The 18,313-nt window shown below is 41.7% G+C and overlaps 1 protein-coding gene across 7 annotated transcripts in view; it reads left to right on the top strand.

Annotated features, from left to right (window-relative positions):
• Positions 1 to 18,313, top strand: part of Palm2akap2 (PALM2 and AKAP2 fusion) — a 461,803-nt gene that overhangs the window by 306,735 nt on the left and 136,755 nt on the right. For all 7 annotated transcript variants that reach the window (XM_063261006.1, XM_063260999.1, XM_063260993.1 and 4 more), the window contains one exon: positions 11,401 to 11,486. In XM_063261006.1, the coding sequence (XP_063117076.1) occupies positions 11,401 to 11,486 (86 nt within the window). The remainder of the gene's footprint in view (positions 1 to 11,400; positions 11,487 to 18,313) is intronic.

Genomic DNA, 18,313 nt, shown 5'->3' with positions numbered 1-18,313 from the left:
TGAAATTCTGACTCAAAATAAAGGGGCAAATTTTTTTAAGGGCTGGGAAGTTACCTCAGTGTGAAGGCCCTAGTATCAATCACTAGTATCAAAAAGAAAAACAAAAGATAATCATGATATGGAAGGTAGATTTGAGGCGGGGGACCCCAGAGGCCCACCTCTTGCCCTTGCAGTGGGGTGGAGAGGAGGACAGAATAAGAACCGCTGTGCAGAGCCCGGCTTCTTTCTGTCTCTAAAGGACTTTGCTCTTCACCGTACCCGCAGCCCAGGGGCACCCTTTTCCGATCGAGAGAGGCCAAGTTATGGCACGCCAACTGGGTGGTTGACCTCTCAAATGAGTCTAGAGCCCTAACTGTGTCCTGTCACCTCCTGCCCTGCACTGCATCTCCTTGGAATAGAAACTGAGTCCAAGACAGTGGCCAGAGTTTTGTTGACTCTTACATCACATTTTTAGGAAGTAAATAGCAATTATCTTTCCAGTCTGGTAAAATCAGGCTAACAGATTTATCTAATAATTGGGGCATATAGAAAATATAATAAAAACTTTTATTGGAACTGGGAAGAACCCCCACTGCAAGGTTGCAACTACAAAATAATTTGAGATTTTACCAGACTTTAAATTGTTAATTTTCTAATCTTGAGCAGGGACCCTGTTTGGGAATAGTCTCTTGCTGTTAATAGTATAGTTGCCTAAAAGGCTTCACTTCCTGAAGATCAGCCCAGGCCAGCTTCAACAAACCATTTTCAAAATTATTTTGGGCCACAAGGGTCTTATAAAACTCCCTTTAAACTGCACCAGGGTCCTTTTCTGCTCTCTGTTTCATGCAGTTGGTGACTGCTTCCCCTTTCTTATGCAGAAGGATGCTTCAAATGCACCTTGGAGAGTACAACAGGAGGTGAAAGAGCCTTTTTCCAGCATGTTTCCAAGTGTCACATAGAAAGGCTCTTTTCTCCATTATCGGAGGCCATGAAGCTGGAAAAAGGTTGCAGCCTGGTGTCCAGATATGCACAGAGTGTACACACACTCGTGGATATGTGCACAGGTTACATGGGTGTGCCTCATTGGGCTCAAGTGCACACTAAGGGTTTGTCTGTTTGTGAGTGTATGAGTATTTGCATGCCTTGGGCAGGTATGTATGTGCACATTTCTTCTTCTTAAGAGGAAGGCTGTTCTGACCAAAGGCACCTTAGTTAGTAGCATGGAGATCAGGACGGACCCACATATTGCAGTTGGGGTACTAGAGTGGGACAGCTTTATCCAAATCCTGGGCCAGTGCCTTACCTATGTGTCTTTGGGCAAATTATTTACCTCTCAAAGTTTCATCTTTGCTATCCAGAAAAATAAGGGTAACAGTAATGACTACCTGATTTTTTATTATGAATGGATAATGTGTGTGAATGAAGTATTGCACAATGAGAAATGATGGCTATTATTGCAACCAGATGCTTTCTAGCCCTAGGTGCTGTACATTTCAGTCGCTTCTATGGAGAATTGCTTGTGAAATGTCTAAATCCAAATGAGAGCTCAGAGGCACTGGGTGTTTTCGTATTCTTAAGCCTCTTTCATCTTCCAAAAGCTCCGCTACTCAGATTGTGCTCTGCAGGACTAGATGGACCTGGAGTCCCAAAGGACCATGTTTTGGAAATTGTTTTGCATAAAGAGAAAACTGACCAAATCCTACTCGCCATAGTGTAGCCCCCTAAACTGCCAGTGACTGCTTGCTAAATTGCACTAGGTTGGGTCTGGTGACTCCCATGGCTGTGTGTCCCTCTAAGGTCCCCACCATGAAAGCTTTCTTTGACCTGGGATTGTGAGCTCGGATATCAGCCTGAATGGGAATCTCAAGAAGGAAAATTCTCCCTCTGTGAATCTTCTTTTTTCAATGTATCCTCAACTTCCTGTTCCCCTATCTCTAAAAAGAAACAAAAACATTAATCTTTTGGTTGTAGTAAAGTACAATTGTAGTCAAATAGCCGGTGAGTTCAGACTGGTCATATCACTTACTAGCTCAGTGAATTTAACATTTTTAACTCTCAGTTTTCTCATATCCAAAGTTGGAATAATATTATGCCTGCCTCATCCAATTGTGTGATTCAATGAAATACATGTGTTACTTTCTTTCCTTATGGGACCAAATACCTGACACCCAAAACTAAAGGATGAAAGGTTGATTTCAGCGCACAGCCTGTAGAGATTTCAGTCCATTGTTGGCTGGTTCCAAGGCAGGGCAGCATGGCAGAAGGGCATGGCGGAGGAGAAACAGTTCATGGCATAGCAGGCAGAAGGCAGAAAGCAGAAGAAGCAAGCCTGCCTTTCTTTTTTATCCCATCCAGACTACCAGCCTTTCAGGTGGTGCCACTCAGAACTATGCTAATTCCAAACAGTGGATTAATGTGGCACTACACTCCCTCAATCCAGTATCATGTGCCCTAGATCCAGCCACCTAAAAAGACCCACCTATGAGCACATGGGGTTTTGGGGGGACTTCTAGACCTATATTATAACCACACATAAGGGCAGAGCCCTAGACCTGAGTATAGTTTGGCTGTCATTAGTGGTGTAACTGCAGCCAACATGGCAGAGAATGAGCAATGGGGTAGAGAAAGCATGGAAGTCACACTTAGCAAAGACACTGAGGTTTGTCTTTGCGTATCTTTGAGATCCCTAAATGTGTCCTCCTAAGAGGCTTCCCAAATGAGGCTTCCCAGACTCAGAGAAGGAGAAGCATGGCTCAGTGACCTCTCGATAAGCTTGAGGAAAATGCCATATCATTCCAAAAATGGACCTTTCTCCCTCCCAATGAACTGACTTCTGGGAGGGGACAGGAAGAGAAAATGCTTCTGCCACCATTGCTTCTAAAGAACTGGAGCCTGACCGTCACATCAACCCCAAGGAAGACAAAATCAGATCTCAGAACAAGGAGGGCCCCTACCTGGAGGAAGGTGGATTGGGGTGGCTGACATCCTGCCCTCCTCCTCCAAACCCCTGGGCAGGGCTTCCCATTCAGAGAAAGCAGGCCCATCAACTTGTTCTTGGGTGAGGTTTCCGAAGTCAAGTGTTTAAAGGCAAATCATTGTTCTGAAGTTCCGCTAAGCTTTAATAACCACCCTACTGAGAACTCCAAGAACAAAGTGAGATTTTAAAAACCCACAGGATTACTTCGAGCCAAAGGCAATTAAAAGGAAGAGAAACTAGCCAACTCTCAATTCCAAAGCTCTCTGTGCAGAAATGTGGTTAAGGAAGAGAGCGAAATTGGCTACATTGGGACACAACCCCTAACCCTAATCTTTCCACTTTGATCAAGCCAAATCCTTTCACAACAGGACCATCTCTTGTCTGTCAAATGGGGCCGATACTGGTTGTATCTCTGGACGGAGCCAGATATGTGTATCTTTCAGTTCCAGTTTAGCAGCTACTGCCTATGAGACCCTGGCAGGTTCTTTCCCACTTCAGAGCTTTGGTTCTCTCTCTGATACATGGGAACCTGGGCTCGAGACTGCTCCATGGCTGGGCCATGTTAAGTGGGTTGACAAGAGTGGAGGCAGATGTAGGAGGAGGAAGAGTAGCCAGGGTACTTGGAGCTTAGAAGTTCTTGAGAGACTTCCCCACAAAAGTGTACAGTTGAACAGTTGGAGGCCTTCTATCTCCTGTTCATCCCAGAAGCCTGGCTGTGAGGGTCATCATTTGAGACCTTTATTCTTGAAACTATTTGTGGCTCAGCTCCTCCCCACCCCTCTTCATTCTCCTCCTTCTCTTTCTCCTCATTTCTTTTTCCCTCCTCTTCACTTTCCTCCTCCTACTTTTTCCTCCATTCTGCAGATTGAACCCAGCGTCTTTAAATGAGCCATTGACACCCCCACCCTATCCCACCCCACCTCCTTTCATTTTTTTAAAACCAGCGAACACTATTGGACACACGCAGGGCTCTTTTTGCTCAGGCCCTAATAAGCGTCCCCATAATTGAAGCTAATGATCAGAGCTGTGAGTTTTCAGTGAGGGCAGAGGTACAGATGTCCTAGGGCTGAGCTAAGACACCATCTTAGAGGAGCTGGCACTCAAAAGCAAGACTGAGTCCTACCATTGTCTAGGTACTAAACTTACAGACATTCAAGTGTGTATTTTGTGTTTTGCTGTTGTTATTATGGTTGATTTGGTTTGGTTTTTTAGAGATAGGGTCTCACTATCTAGTTCAGGCTGCTCTTGAGCTCATTATGCAATTGATACCAACCTCAAACTCATGGTGATCTACCTGCCTCAGCCTCTCAACTGTTGGAATTACAAGTGTGCACCACCACACCCAGCTCTATTTTTGATTTGAGGGCCCACTGTATTGCCCAGGCTGACCTTAAAGCTGTGGGCTCAAGTGATGATCTCATCTCAGCCTCCTAAGTACCTGACTACAGGCATGCACCACAATTCCTAGCTGAAGCATGTATGTATTTTTAAATCACTAAATCAGAAAGTAGAAACTAAAAAATATGTGATTCTGTCAGCTGGGGGGGGGGGCTTTACTCTTAAAAAAAGTGTAAAGGGGGAAAAAATTCTCCCCTTTCCTAGTTCTGGACAGTTTCATGACACCTCGAACTGCTGCATCCATCTTGGGATCACAGAGGAAAGTTAAGAAAATTACAGAGATGGGGCCAGGCCACTGACAGCCACGTCTGGTGTCACCCTACCCTGAGACCTCTTGTTACCTTCACTAATCAATCCTCTGTGTATGAGTCCTTTATTAAATAGGTTTTCTACTTTCTGCAGCCAAAATCATCCTAAACGATACACCCTGCTATGGGAACAGCAAGATAGACCTTAATCTGTGATTCCTGTAACTGATCTCAGCTTCTTCATCTCACAGCCTGAGCATCAACAAACCCTGAGAAATTCTTGAGTTTGGAGATAGCAATTTTTTTTTTTTTTTGGTACAACCTGACCCTTCATACAAGCACACAATAGCATCTGGTACAGAGCAGAGGGAGGAGGTCTGTTCTGAGGCTGGAACAAAAAGTAACCCAACGAGGCTCACTGATGTGCTGCATTGTGCTTTGTGGGAGATTTACAGAGTTTTCAAGAGTAGCTATGAGCATGCCGCCTTTTGCCTTTTGTCCTCAGAACCTAAATCCTTCACGAGACGCACATAAACTGTGCAGTAAGCCCTGAGCTCAATGGAAAAGAGAGAGGCCCCAAAGGAGGAGGAACGGACCATTGTTACCTGATTACAGAGACATAAACTGAAATGGCAGCTTTGGTTTAGAGGTCAGAATGCGGCAATTTATCCAAAGAACACTCTGCGATGAGAACTTGAGGTCGAAGAAGAGAACAAACCTGGGGTGGGGAGGCTCCTTCCCCTCAAAAGTCTAGACTAGGTTATGCTGCTATAATAAACAACGTCAATCTCATGGCTTAAAATAACAAATTCGGGTGATGTGGCCATTGTGGGTGGCTTCTCTCCGCGTTGTGTTACCCTTGCCATGGATTTAAGGCTAAGAGAATGGCTGCCGGGACCATCACCCACACAATGGCAGAGGGGAGGAGCAGTCAGCAGTCTGACGCGCCAGTCCAGAAGCGACAGATGTCCTTGCTGTCCGAGCACCCGCCAGAGAGGCAGAGGAGGTCGTGAGACCTCACCAAGTTGAAGAGGGTGAGGAAGTGAAGTTCTGTTGTGTCTTCACAGGGAAGAACTGGGGTGGAGAGTGGGCAGCACCACTGACCACCCCAGTGATCTGCTTCGTCCAGTGATCCAGGTGCAAACTCTGTTTGCACGAATGAGATAGAGTGAAGTTCTCCACTTGTACATTCAGATTCATTCACACTGCACTGTCTCTGTCCCGATCGCTCTACCTGGAGATGTCTGGCAATTCTAAGGAGCCCCATCTTATGTGGTGCTATCCCCTCCTTCTGGCCTCTGATCTTCGTTTTAATTTTTACACTAGTCAGGGCCAGAATGAAAGGATCAGCTGGGGTCTGTCTCTGGACTGGCATCAGTCACTGCCCTGCCAGGCCCTCTTACCACCCTGCTGTCTCCATTGCTCCGTGTTCTCTTCGCCTCCTCCTGTTTAAGCCTCAAAGCAGTTTTGTCTGCAGATGGCAGAACTGAAGGCCTTGTGGCTCTCCTCGCAGCTGCTGCTCTTTCTCTGGCTTCTCCAGCCAGGGCCTGAGCTCAGCTCCTTTGGTTGACTGCACTGCCCCGTCAGCCCTCACACACTGTTCTCAGCAGCAGCCATAAATGAACACGACTCGGCCCTGAAGAAGGATGAATTTGAGTCATTTGTAGGAGAATGCATGGGCCTTGAGACTATAATGCTAGGTGAGACAAATCAGAACAGAAGACGAAATATCACTTAGTTTCTCTTATATGACCAATCCACAGTAGAAACAATTTAAAAGGCAAAATCAAAGAGAGATGATAGGAAACAGGGAGATAGGAAGAAAATCTGGGGGGAAGATAAATGGGGGGAGAGAGTTGGGAGGGAAGTAAAAATGGTTAACATGTGATACCTATGTGTGCCAGTTCCTCAAGATGAATGCAATTATTATATATATGAATAAAAAAGAAAAATAAAACCCAGCAAACTCAGGAACTGTGTAAGTGAGCAGAATGTGCCCTGTGAATGCAGGCAGAGGTCAGGGGCTATGGATGGGGAATTTGGGCTAAAGGCCTTATTCATCACCTAGGGGAGAGATGCACGAAGAGCAATAGAAAAGCTCATGACAGTTCATTTACTTATGCCTGAGACATCTTTATACAGTGGTCCCTGCTATAGTATTTATAGTGTATCTCAGCTGCAGCAAGACAGGTCTCAATTTCTCTTTCTGCAGGGGGATACAAACTTACTGTCTTTTTCAGGGAGGACTGTTTTTTTCCTGACTGATCTGATATTTTATGCATAGAATAAAAATAATAGTAGTATTGCTAGTTTGTAAGACTAGTACAAAATGTGACTTCTCAAAGAGGTTGGGCAGTAGAGTTGAGAGAAGGGAGAGAAACGTTAGGAAAGTGGTTGAAAATATTTTATGAAGAATTATGTGAGTGTGTGTGTGTAATAAAATTCAAATCTTGGGTGTAATACTTCACTTAGCTTCTTTTCCTGATGTTATAGGAGCTTGTGCTTATATAACTAAGAATAGAAAACCGTCAGTCTGGAATGTCTGGCTTTTACAATTGACATCTGAGCTGTTTAAATGTTTGTGCACTAGTTATAAATCATAGATCTTTGCTGGATATTCTTAGGAACTCAAACATGCAAACACTTGTTGAAAGTCACTGGTTAATATTCTAGAACGGAAGGAATCACAGACACCCTAAACTATTGTGCTACCCACCCATGATGCAATGCATTTATATGTTAGTGGAGTGGAAATCACACTTTGGATTTGTGACATTTACCTATGTGTAAGTTCCTCCTGTAAAGAAAAGTCTATCCTGGTGTAGTAGCACTTGCCTGTAATACCAGGATTCTGGGAAGCTGAGACTGGAAGACCATGCATTTGTCGTATCTGGCAACTTAGCAAAACCTTGTATAAAAGAGAGAAAGAAAGAAAGGAAGAAAGAGAGAGAGAGAGAGAGAGAGAGAGAGAGAGAGAGAGAGAGAGAGAAAGGAAACAAGCCAGCCACATGAAGAATAGTTGGGAATGAAGCTCAATGTGAAGGTCCTCGCTTGATCCCCAGTAGTGAGAAGTCAGTTGCCTTTCGAACTTTCCCCAACCCCAGGGGTACTCTACCACTTAGCTACACCCTCAAGCCCTTTTTATATTTTATGTTGAGATAGCATCTTGCAGAGTTGCACAGGCTGGCCTTGAACTTGTGATACTCCTACCTCCCGAACTGAATAGCTGGGATTACAGACATGCACCACCACATCCACTACCTCTCATCCTTGACTCTTTAAAATGACAGGGTCTTTGCCTGTTGGTGGCTGGATTAAATTGACTGTGGTTCTATCATGTGCAGTGTACTGGCCGAGTATGTTCTCCAGGATGCTCAGCTTTGTGGCACCCTCAGCTTTGCATCTGCAGGGAGCTCCCATGTTTGCACAGCCCCTCTCTACTCTCTACCCCAAGGCCCAGATGTGGGGCCTCACAGTCTCCACCGGGCACCAGGAATATAACACAGTGGTAGAACAGCTGTCCACTGCAAGCGTGAGAGAGCAAGGGGAGTTACACCATGATAGCATGATAAATCATTTAAAGCTGATCGTTAAATATCGCTATTCTCCAAAGTCCTTCTCGTTACTCCTGGTTGTTCCTTACTGCCAATTCTTGTTCCAGCTTCTTTCAGGTATCTCCTCCTTTCTCTCCTCTGTGATGTGGGACCCATCTCTTCATACCCAAAAGGTCCATAAAGTTGCTTTGTTCTCCAAACACAGTTTCCTTTCTAAAGAACTTCACCTTCAGCTTTTCAAATCATATTTCTGTCCTTGGAACTCATTATCAAGATTAATAACATTTTTAAACTAAATTTGTTCCTTGCTCTCACTCTTGCTGTGAAATGATAGGCCATCTAATTGAAGGATTTTCTTGACTGAAGTTTAAAATTTTAAGAATACTAATATACTCTGTTTATGCCTCATATCTCATTCTGATGGCCAATCAGTTTTTTTTATATAAAAAGGCATTGCTTACAGTTTTAGTTACTTTTCTTGTTGTGAGACAAAATACTCAATACCCAAAGTTAAAGGAGGAAGGGTTTATTTAGCTCACAGTTTGTAGAGGTTTCAGTCCATAATTAGCTGGCTCCAAGGCAGGGTGGGATGGCAGGCAGCACTGCAGTGGAGAAACAGTTCACGGCTGGCAGAAGGTTACAAAGCAAGAAATAAGCAGCTTATATCTTTATCCAGTCTACTTAGGACAGGTAGCACTCACAGCCTTAATCGTAGCACCCAGGATCACAGCATTGCATTATGAACCGATCCCAGCATCACACACCCTAGATCCACCCACCTCTGAAAAAGCCCCACCTCTGACTGCGTGAGGCTTAGAGATGAAGGCATCTAGACACAAATTGTAACACTTATAAAAAGGCATGATAACAAGAGAGAGAAAAGTCTTCCCACAGTCGACCAACATGTATAAATGGAACTCAAAAACTCAAATGAAAGTTTATATGCTATAGAATATATTTGTATAGCTAAAGATAAAAGTGCTTGATCCAGTCATACACCATGGTACATGCTTAACTTTCTAGCTACTATACTACTAAGGAGGAGGAGGAAGAAGCCCTGCTTGAGGTTCCAGATCAGACAGCAATGTATCAAGATCTCGTCTCAAAAAAATTTTTAAAAAGACTCGATCCAAAATAATTTCCATTTATAATTCTGGTTACACATTGTATTTGATAGCTTTTGAGATGATAATGCTGCTTCACAAACCATCCCAAAACTCAGTGGTATTTATTGTCACACATGTGCGGGAGAAGCACGGGACAGAGCTTCACCGTGGAGCCAAGCCACAGCTAGAGCAAGCAAGCCTGGACTGCAAAGCCTGAGATAGCACACCGTTTGCCAGTCCTGAGTTCACATATTATGAGGGAATTGGGAGTTTTGGAATTTGGGTTATTTACACAGATCTAAAATGAATATTGTCCTTGAGTTTTCCATTGGGCAAGCTATTTATTACGGGAACCAATGATGTAAACAAATATCGCAGACAACTTGAACCTATTTAAGAAAAGTCTTTTAATGCTTTAAGTTACGAATGCTCATTTCCAAATTGGCAGTTATTATACTCATTATAAAATTTGGGTGGAATACAGATAGAACACTTGCCTAGCACATGGCAGGCCCTGGGTTCGAATGCTAGAACTGAAAAACAAAAAACAACAAAGAAACAAGTCTATTTAAGTACATCCTGAGAAACTTTTAAATAATGCTGTGTTTCCAGGCGTAGGGATGCACACCTGTAATTCTAGCACGCAGGAGACTGAGGCAGGAGGAGCACCCTGAGTTCAAGGTTAGCCTGAGCTGTACAACAAACAAACAAGCAAGCAATCAAAAGACCTGCTTTGTTCACTATTTAAAGAGACAACTCCATGTATAATAAATGTTTTTAAAAATATACTTGTCATCACCTGAAACCATTCCCTGCAGTAGGCCATCTCTGCTCTTCTCATACACTTAGCTGCATCTGGTTTAGTGTAGCTTTTCCATACTGAGTTGATAAATATTTGAAGATGCCAACCTCAGTCTTTTCTTAGAGTTTGGAGAGATCAAAACCTTTTCCCTTGCCAGATGTCACTGTTGGAGATAGTCTGACAACTTATGGAGAAGCACCAACTTCAGCTGGATGTGGTGGCATGCTCACCTCTAATCCCAGTGCTCTTGGGAGGCTGAGGGAGGGGAACTCTTAAGTTCAAACCCAGTTTGGACAATTTAGTGACTTAGTTAGACCCTGTCTCAAAAAGCAGAAAAATGGACTGGGGATGTGGTTTGATATGAATGCTCTGGATTCTATTCCCAGTACCACAAAAAATAAAAAAGAAAAGAAAGAAGGAAGAAGGAGAAAGACAGAGAAAGAAAAAAAAAGAGAAAATAAAAAGACAAATGAAAGCTGAATATGATGGCACACACCTGTAATCCCAACACTTGGCAGGCTGAGGCAGGAGAATCACCGTGAATCTGAAGCCAGCCTGGGCTGCATGGCGAGTTCAAGTCCAGCCTGAACTACATAGTGAGACCCTGTCTCAAAAAAAGAAAGAAAAATAAAGATATAGAGAGAAAGCATGTGATGAAAATGACAGTAGACCAGTTCATCCCTATAATCCCAGCAATTGGGGAGTCTAAGGGAGGAGGATTATATATTTGAAACCAGGCTGAGCAATTTAGCAAGATACTGTCTCAAATAAAACTTTAAAAAAGGTCTGGGGGCACTGACCTGACATGTGCAAGGCCTTGATTTCAACTCCTAGTACCACAAAAGAGAGAAAAGGGAGGAAGAAAGGAAGGAAGCAAGGAAGAGAGAGAAAAAACAAAGAAAAATGACAGTAAATCTTCAGATATTTCAGGCAGATGTGTGGAATTGAAAAAAGGGATATTTCTCCTGGGTATTGAATTATATACAGTTTTCCTTGTTCTGGAATTCAAGTCTTAAACACGACCTCAGTAACAGGCCTGGCTGGTGGAAGAGTTCATTGTAGTCCCTGGTCCACTGTGGACTGGAATTAAACTCTGTAAGGTTCAATACCTAAACCGTGAACTCCAAAATTGGAGGTTAGGTAAAAACAGAAGAGGTACTAATGGACCCAGCTTCTAAAAGGAAGCTGTTCAGTAACCGTCAGGTAGGTACGGGACCACGGGTCATCCTGAGTTTCCTTTATAAGTCACATGAGTGTAGAACCCGTAGAATGACAGTTGTATGACTGCCTATGTCAGCAGAATCCGCTTGGCTCAGTTGCCCTCCTTTCGTTCCAGGAGTTGGGTGGCAGAGTGTGCTACTGAAAGGAGAGGAAGCAGCTTCCGGTGCTGCAGAAGCCTCCGGCCCAGACATGACTATCAAGGTAAGGGATCTTTCTCAGGTGCGTTCCCCAGGAGCATCCCTAAAGCAATGGCCGCCTAAGGTAGGCTTGGGGCCTGGGAGGGATAAATACTGCCTCCCTACTCTCCCAGGGTTCTCCTTACTCACCAGCTTCCTGGTTGGGAACCAGACAGGATTTCCTGAAATCTGGGAGTGGATTAAGATGCCATTTGGAAACCAAACCCCAGATAAGATTTCCAATAGATCTATTTGGATCTTCAGTGAACATCCATTTGCATGCAGTTATGTAAATGATAGGCCTTGTGGGGTCACTGAAGCAAATCTGACAATTCTGAGCTGAGAAATGAGGCCTCTCTGTGCATTGTGAAGAAAGGTCAGAGAAGCATAAAGTAGCTTTGATCTCGACTCAAGCTTTCCACTGATGTCAGCGGGAAGGCAGCACATGGCCCCCTCCCTCTGGAACACTAAGGGCCAAAGGTTTGCAAAATGAGTCATCTGGAAATCAACGAAATTGGCCTGGTTCAAATGAAATTTGTAACTGCCTAGATTAAGGAACCTATAGTGAAAGTTATCAGAGACTCAATCACTTCCCTTCGGTGACTGGATCACACATAAAAAGATGGTCTTCCTCTCCTCACCAAGGTCATTCTGCTGCGTTTTGGTTAACAGAGGCTGGAGGTGGGAGGGCTTTAGCATATTTTTGCATGAATGACTTGAATTTTAATGTGTGTCTCTTCTGAATGCATCTATTAAAAATAAAAAGCAGTATTCTTTATTTATTGGGAAATACTGGAGACATTTCATGCCGGGATTATTAGAAGTTATACAAAAAGCATAAAAGATGAACTGATTCAATTTTTTTTAATGTGAAGGCTGAATTTATGTGAGTTACAAAAGTTAAAGGCAAATCAGGGATTGTGGAACACGCCTGTAACCCATCACCCCAGGAGGCTGAGGCAGATGGAACACATATCCAATCCCAGCCAGAGCAACTTAGTGACTTAGTAGACCTCTGTCTAAATAAAAAATAGGACTGAAGATGTAGCTCAAAGACCCTGAATTCAACTCCCACTACTTGAACAAAATAAAACCACAAAGAAAGAAATTCTGCCATGGTGAAACTAGGAAAAAAAAAAAAAAAGCAGCTGTGATGAAATTAAAGAAAAAGATAGGATAATAACCTGATTGGTTAAGAGTCAACTAATCTACATAATAACTACTCAGTACTGAAAGTTCATTCTCATATAATCATGTGTAGCAAAATTTGAAAGACAAGAGTATAAATTTGGAGTGATATGTTGGTGTTTTGTTGGTCACAGTGGCAAAGACTAAAAAGTTCAAGTCTAGAAATGTGACAGAGGAAGTTGGATGATGGTAGTAAAACCTGGTGGAATTAAATTTGCTACCTGGAAATACCATTATTTTAAAATTAGCCTCTGAGACATATTGCCAGTCTAGCTGCAGATATGGTATAGTTGGACAAATAAATGCTCAGAAAGACGGGAGTTGGTTTTTGAAAGGGTTTTGGCCCAGACAGGACACGGTAGCCAGGAAAGCCACAACCCGAAGCAGGAAGCCCCATCTCCCCTGCCCCTAGGAAGTTACCTGTGACGCCATCTTCCCGCCCCTGGAAATTTACATATGGCACCAAACCTAGGACCAATGGGCTACCTGTGCATCTCTAATGCCCGCCTTAGGTTCCACCCCAAACCGAGGCTATTTACAGGGCCCCACGCCACGTGTCCGCCGGAGAGATCGCCAGACGCCAGCGGTGGGGGTGCCGGTCATCTCTCTCCGTGTTCTCAGAATAAAGGCTGCTTTTTATTTTATACTTCTCATCTTTTGGAAATATTTTTCATCTTTTGGAAATAATCCTAGCAGTTTTCATAAAGGGTAATGATGTATTCTAATAGAAATGAACTTGGATGATTAAACTGGATTGTCCACTTGTTTGGAAGCTGCCTAGAGATAAGTAAAGCACGCTTCTGGGTGTGTGTAGTTGGGTCATGCAGGCATGACCCCGGGGACTCTAGGTGGCTACCTCTCTGCACTATTTTTTTTTTTTTTTTGGTACCGAGGTTCGAACTCACGACTGAGCGCTTGCAAAGCAGGTGCTTATGCCACTGAGCTAAATCCCCAGCCCTCTCTGCACTATTTTCCTGCTGTGCTTCTTGACCACCAGAACTAAGCATCCTTTCTTTGCCATGCCTGTCTGCTGTGGTATCTGCTTTGCAGCCAGCCTACCATGGACTGAATTCCCTGAAACCATGAGCCAAGTTAAACCTTTCCTTCTTTAAACTGTGGATGTTGGGTATTGTGTCTCGGCAACAGGAAATCTAACTACTGTACAATCTTGTCCAAATTCCCATCTTACAAGGTTAATATTTAGCCAGTCTACTCATCCTTGGTACCAGAAAGTTGACTGAAATATTTGGGTCACTATAGTTTAGGTATGATTCTCAGTCTCCCTTTCTTCTCTCTTTTAATAAACACTTGGTAACTTTAATCATATGTGGCATATGTTTTTAATCTAGCACACAAGAGACTGAGGCAGGGGCATCATGAATTCCAGACAATCTTTAGCCATATAGCAAGTTCTAGGTCACCATGGACTATGTAGCAGGACATGTTTCAAAGTGTATCCTTCCCCCAAAAAATCACAATAAAAATATTTGGGGATTTGTTTCAAAGATTTAAACGTGTGTGAGTGTGTATGTGTGTGTGTGTGTGTGTGTGTATGCATGCACTGAGGATTGAGTCTCATGCATGCTAAGCACATGCTTTACCATTGAACTATACCCCAGCCCTCTAAATACACTTCTACTTTGCTGAACTATTTATATAGTATCCATTCGTTAAGTGGATTTAGTTCTTGTGAACTAAAAATCATCTTTCTTAAAATAAAAATGAAAGAAGATAAAAAGGGGGAGAGCATCTCTGCTCCTGTGTCTCTGGCCTTGCTGACCCTGGCCGTGGAGCAACGGTGACATTATAGGATCAGCGCAGAAATGGCTACAGAAGGAACTATCATGTTTGCAAAATGACCCACTTCCCAGGAGGACTTGAAATGAAAAGAGTGTTCAAACTCATATTGAGGATTTAGCTCGGCAGTTCAAGCACTTGCCTGGTAAGTGCAAAGTCATGAGTTTGATCCCCAGTACTGAAGAACAAAACAAATAGACAAACAAAAACTCAGTTGCATAGTGGATTGTAGACATAGAAGAAGGTGCACCTGTCACCTTATATAAGGGAGGAAAAATTCAACTTCTATTTATTTTTTCTACTAAAAGACTCAAAATTTTATTTTACTTTTTTTAATTTATGGAAAAAATAAAATTTGATAAAAATATAGTTGGAGAATAACAATAGTTAATACATTGCATATTGGTTGTTATCTGTTTTTTTTTTTTTTTTTTTTTTTTTTTTTTTTTTTGAGGCTTGGTTTCACTATATGGTTCAGGCTGGCCTTGAACTCAGTTTGTAGCCCAGGCTGGCCTCAAACTTACAGCAATCTTCCTGCCTCAGCCTCCTTAGTGCTGGGATTACAGGCTTGTGCCACCACACCCAACCTGTATTGTTGCCTTTAAAGTAGTTAATCAGAGTATAAAATATAAACATAAAATTTCTCCAAATGATACCAACATAAATCTTTCTTTTCATGTGAGAAACTAGCAGTATAATTATCTTGTATTTTTTTCCTTTCCCCTTTCTACTATCCTAGTTCCTTTTTTCTTTTGAGTAATTTTTTCCCACTTCATAGTAATTTATTGTACATTTTGAACCATATATGTACTTTCAATTTCTTAGACCAGGGAGACAACACAATGCTTACACATGGGAGTCTGATTTATTTCACTTATGAGTATGGCCTCAAGTTGTATCCATTTACCTATAAATGTCTCAAGTTTATCCTTCCTTATGGCCATAACTGTAGAATTTTTCATACATGTTAGAATCAATTTTTCTCCCTTACATGATAACACTGTGATTGCATGGGGTCATAATCATCACCATAGTCCAGTATGACTGGGTGCTGAATCAAATAGCAGCTTTTCATCCTTAACAAATTGAGAGGGCCAGGGATATAACTCAGCAGCATAGCACCTGCCTGGCAAGCACAAGGTCCTGAGTTTGATTCCCAGTAACATACACACACACCAAAAAAATAAAAAATAAAAATAAATTGAGAAGGTGAGTTCTTGAGATAGACATAAAGTACCACTTATATCTAGAGGAAGTCCCTGAAGAACAGACACCTCCTAGGGATAAAGCTATCTATCATAAGAAATTGGCAAGTGGAAACACAGAAAAACAAATAAAATTTTAAAAAGTAGTAAATTGAAAATGACAAGACTTAGAAGCACAATGAAACCCCAGTCCCCCAGTCCACCCAGGACAAGCCTGGAGCCTCGTATGAGAGAAGGAACTGGAAGCCAAGCACTGGAACTTTCTGAAACAGTAGCAGCAGAAGTGAAAAAACAAATGGAAAAGGCTATGGAAAAAAATAATCTCTCAGGTACAAAAAGACAAGATGATCAAATAAAAATATTAGGATAGACACAGCTTAAAAAAATAGGAGACGTTAGGAAAGTTATGGAGACAGTGTAAATGACAAAAAATGAACACAACAAAAACCTCTTCATAGAAATAATGGAAGAAAACGTCCAAACATGGATTAAGAATTTGTCATACAAATAAATGAAGCATATAAAACTCCAAACCAAAATAAATCCACATTAAAGCAAATAATAATCAAGATTCCAGAAATTCAGCACAAAAACAGAATATTAAAAATAGCAGAGAAAAGAAACAAATCACCTATAAAGAAAAGCCCATCAGAATCGCAACAGAGGGTCGGGTATTTAGCTCAGCAGCATAAGCACCTGTAGGACAAGTGCAAGGTCACAAGTTCGAGTGCCAGTACCAGATAAAACAAAAACCAACACTGGGCTTGTCCGAATCACAACACACTACTCAACACAACTCTTAAATCAAGGAGAGCTTGGAGTCAGGTATTTCAAGCCCCTAAAAGAAAACAGCCTTCACCCTAGATTGATGTACACTGCAAAACTATCTTACAAAATTGATGGAGAAATAAGATACTTCCATAACAAGGAACACCTGAGGAAATTCATGATCATCAAACTAGCTCTTTGGAATGCTCTGAAGGATACATTAGAATGACAAAATGAAGACCATAATCACAGGAACATCAATAGAAAAAAGCCACCAGACATAGCAAATAATTAAACAGAGGGAAAAGACAGGGAACCAAAAATAAGAAAATAATATGAGAAAGATATGCTACCACATACCTTTTATATAACCATCAGCGTAAATGGTCTCAATTCACCAATAAAAAGAAATGTAATGGCAGAATGTATCAGAAAGCAAGATTCAATAATTTTCTGTATTCGAGAAACACATCTAACAAAAAAGAAATTCATAGACTGGAAGTCAAAGGATAGAAATCAATACTCCATGCCACAGGAACTGAGAAAAAAGCAGAGGCAGCTATTCTATTTACAGGCAACGTGAACTTCAAGCCAAGACTAATCAAAAAAGACAAAGAAGGTCACTACATACTTGTTAAGGGAATACTCCAAGAACAGATAACAATCACAAGTATACGTGCACCAAACACTGGTGCAACCAACTACAAAAAACAAATATTAACAGATATGAAAAACCAAATAACCACTAACATAATTGTAATAGAGGACCTTAATACACTACTTTCAAATTCAATAGATTGACTAGATAAAAAAATCAACAGAGATATCAGAATTAAAACAAATCTGTGAACAAATGGCCTTAGTAAATGTATAGACTGTTCCACTCCACAACATTGGAATGTATTCTTCTCAGCTGCACATGGGATGTCCTCCAGAATAGACCACATATGAGCCCATACAACATGCTTAAATAAATGCAGAGGAATTGAAATTATCCCATGGATGTTATCTAACTATAGTACAATGAAGTTGGAAATCAATGGCAAAAGAAACCTCAATTGCTATTTACATTTAGTAGTCTCACTTTTTGACTCTTTTCATGTCATATTTACTGGTGAAAATATTTCCATTCATCCTCATGTTTAAGACAATGGTCATATCTGTTTATCCATTTATTCTGTCAGGTGGCTGGTTCCCAACACTCTCAGTTCAGACAGCTTGGCTTAGCATTATTAGCATGCTTTTCATCTGCAGAGAAAAGAGACAGTACTGGACAATTCTCTTTATGTGTGAACATCCAACATAAATCTGATGAAAACAAAATAGTAGTATAGTATCTTGATGATGCTTGTCAATGCCACTGTTATCCTCTTAGCTGAAGATAGTTGTGCTGAGAAAATGTGCACTTTGATCATTCAGTCTTTGCCACAAGTTTTCTTTCCTTTTCTTTTTCTTTTTTTTTTTTTTTTTTTTTTGTCTTTTTCTTTTTTATCAGTACCGGGGATTGAACTCATGACCACACACTTGCAAGGCAGGCAATTGTGCCGCTGAGCTAAATCCCCAGCCCCAGATCATTCAGTCTTTGAACTTTAAGATTTGATTGGAAGTGATCTATAGACAGTAAAGACTACTTCCTCTTACTGCATTTTCACTCACGTGCACTCTGGGTGCATGTTGATTGCTGGTTCAGTCCGTGCAGTTGACATGTTTTTATTAGTCATATAATATTAATGCAGGTTTCAGGAAATCTCAAACATAATTCCTTTATTTTCTTAAGCTTTTGAAAAAGTTCCAGGCCCTCGTGGGTTGTACAATAACAATGATTTCCTTGGTAGTTTTGAGATGTTCACTGCCAGTAATGGACATTGTAAGGGGAAAAGTTTTTGTTAATTCC

The sequence above is a fragment of the Cavia porcellus genome, unplaced genomic scaffold (genome assembly GCF_034190915.1).
Source record: "Cavia porcellus strain 051 isolate PalLab524CR breed Dunkin Hartley unplaced genomic scaffold, mCavPor4.1 scaffold_1, whole genome shotgun sequence".
Taxonomy (NCBI): Eukaryota; Metazoa; Chordata; class Mammalia; order Rodentia; family Caviidae; genus Cavia; species Cavia porcellus.
This window is presented reverse-complemented; position numbering and strand designations above follow the sequence as displayed.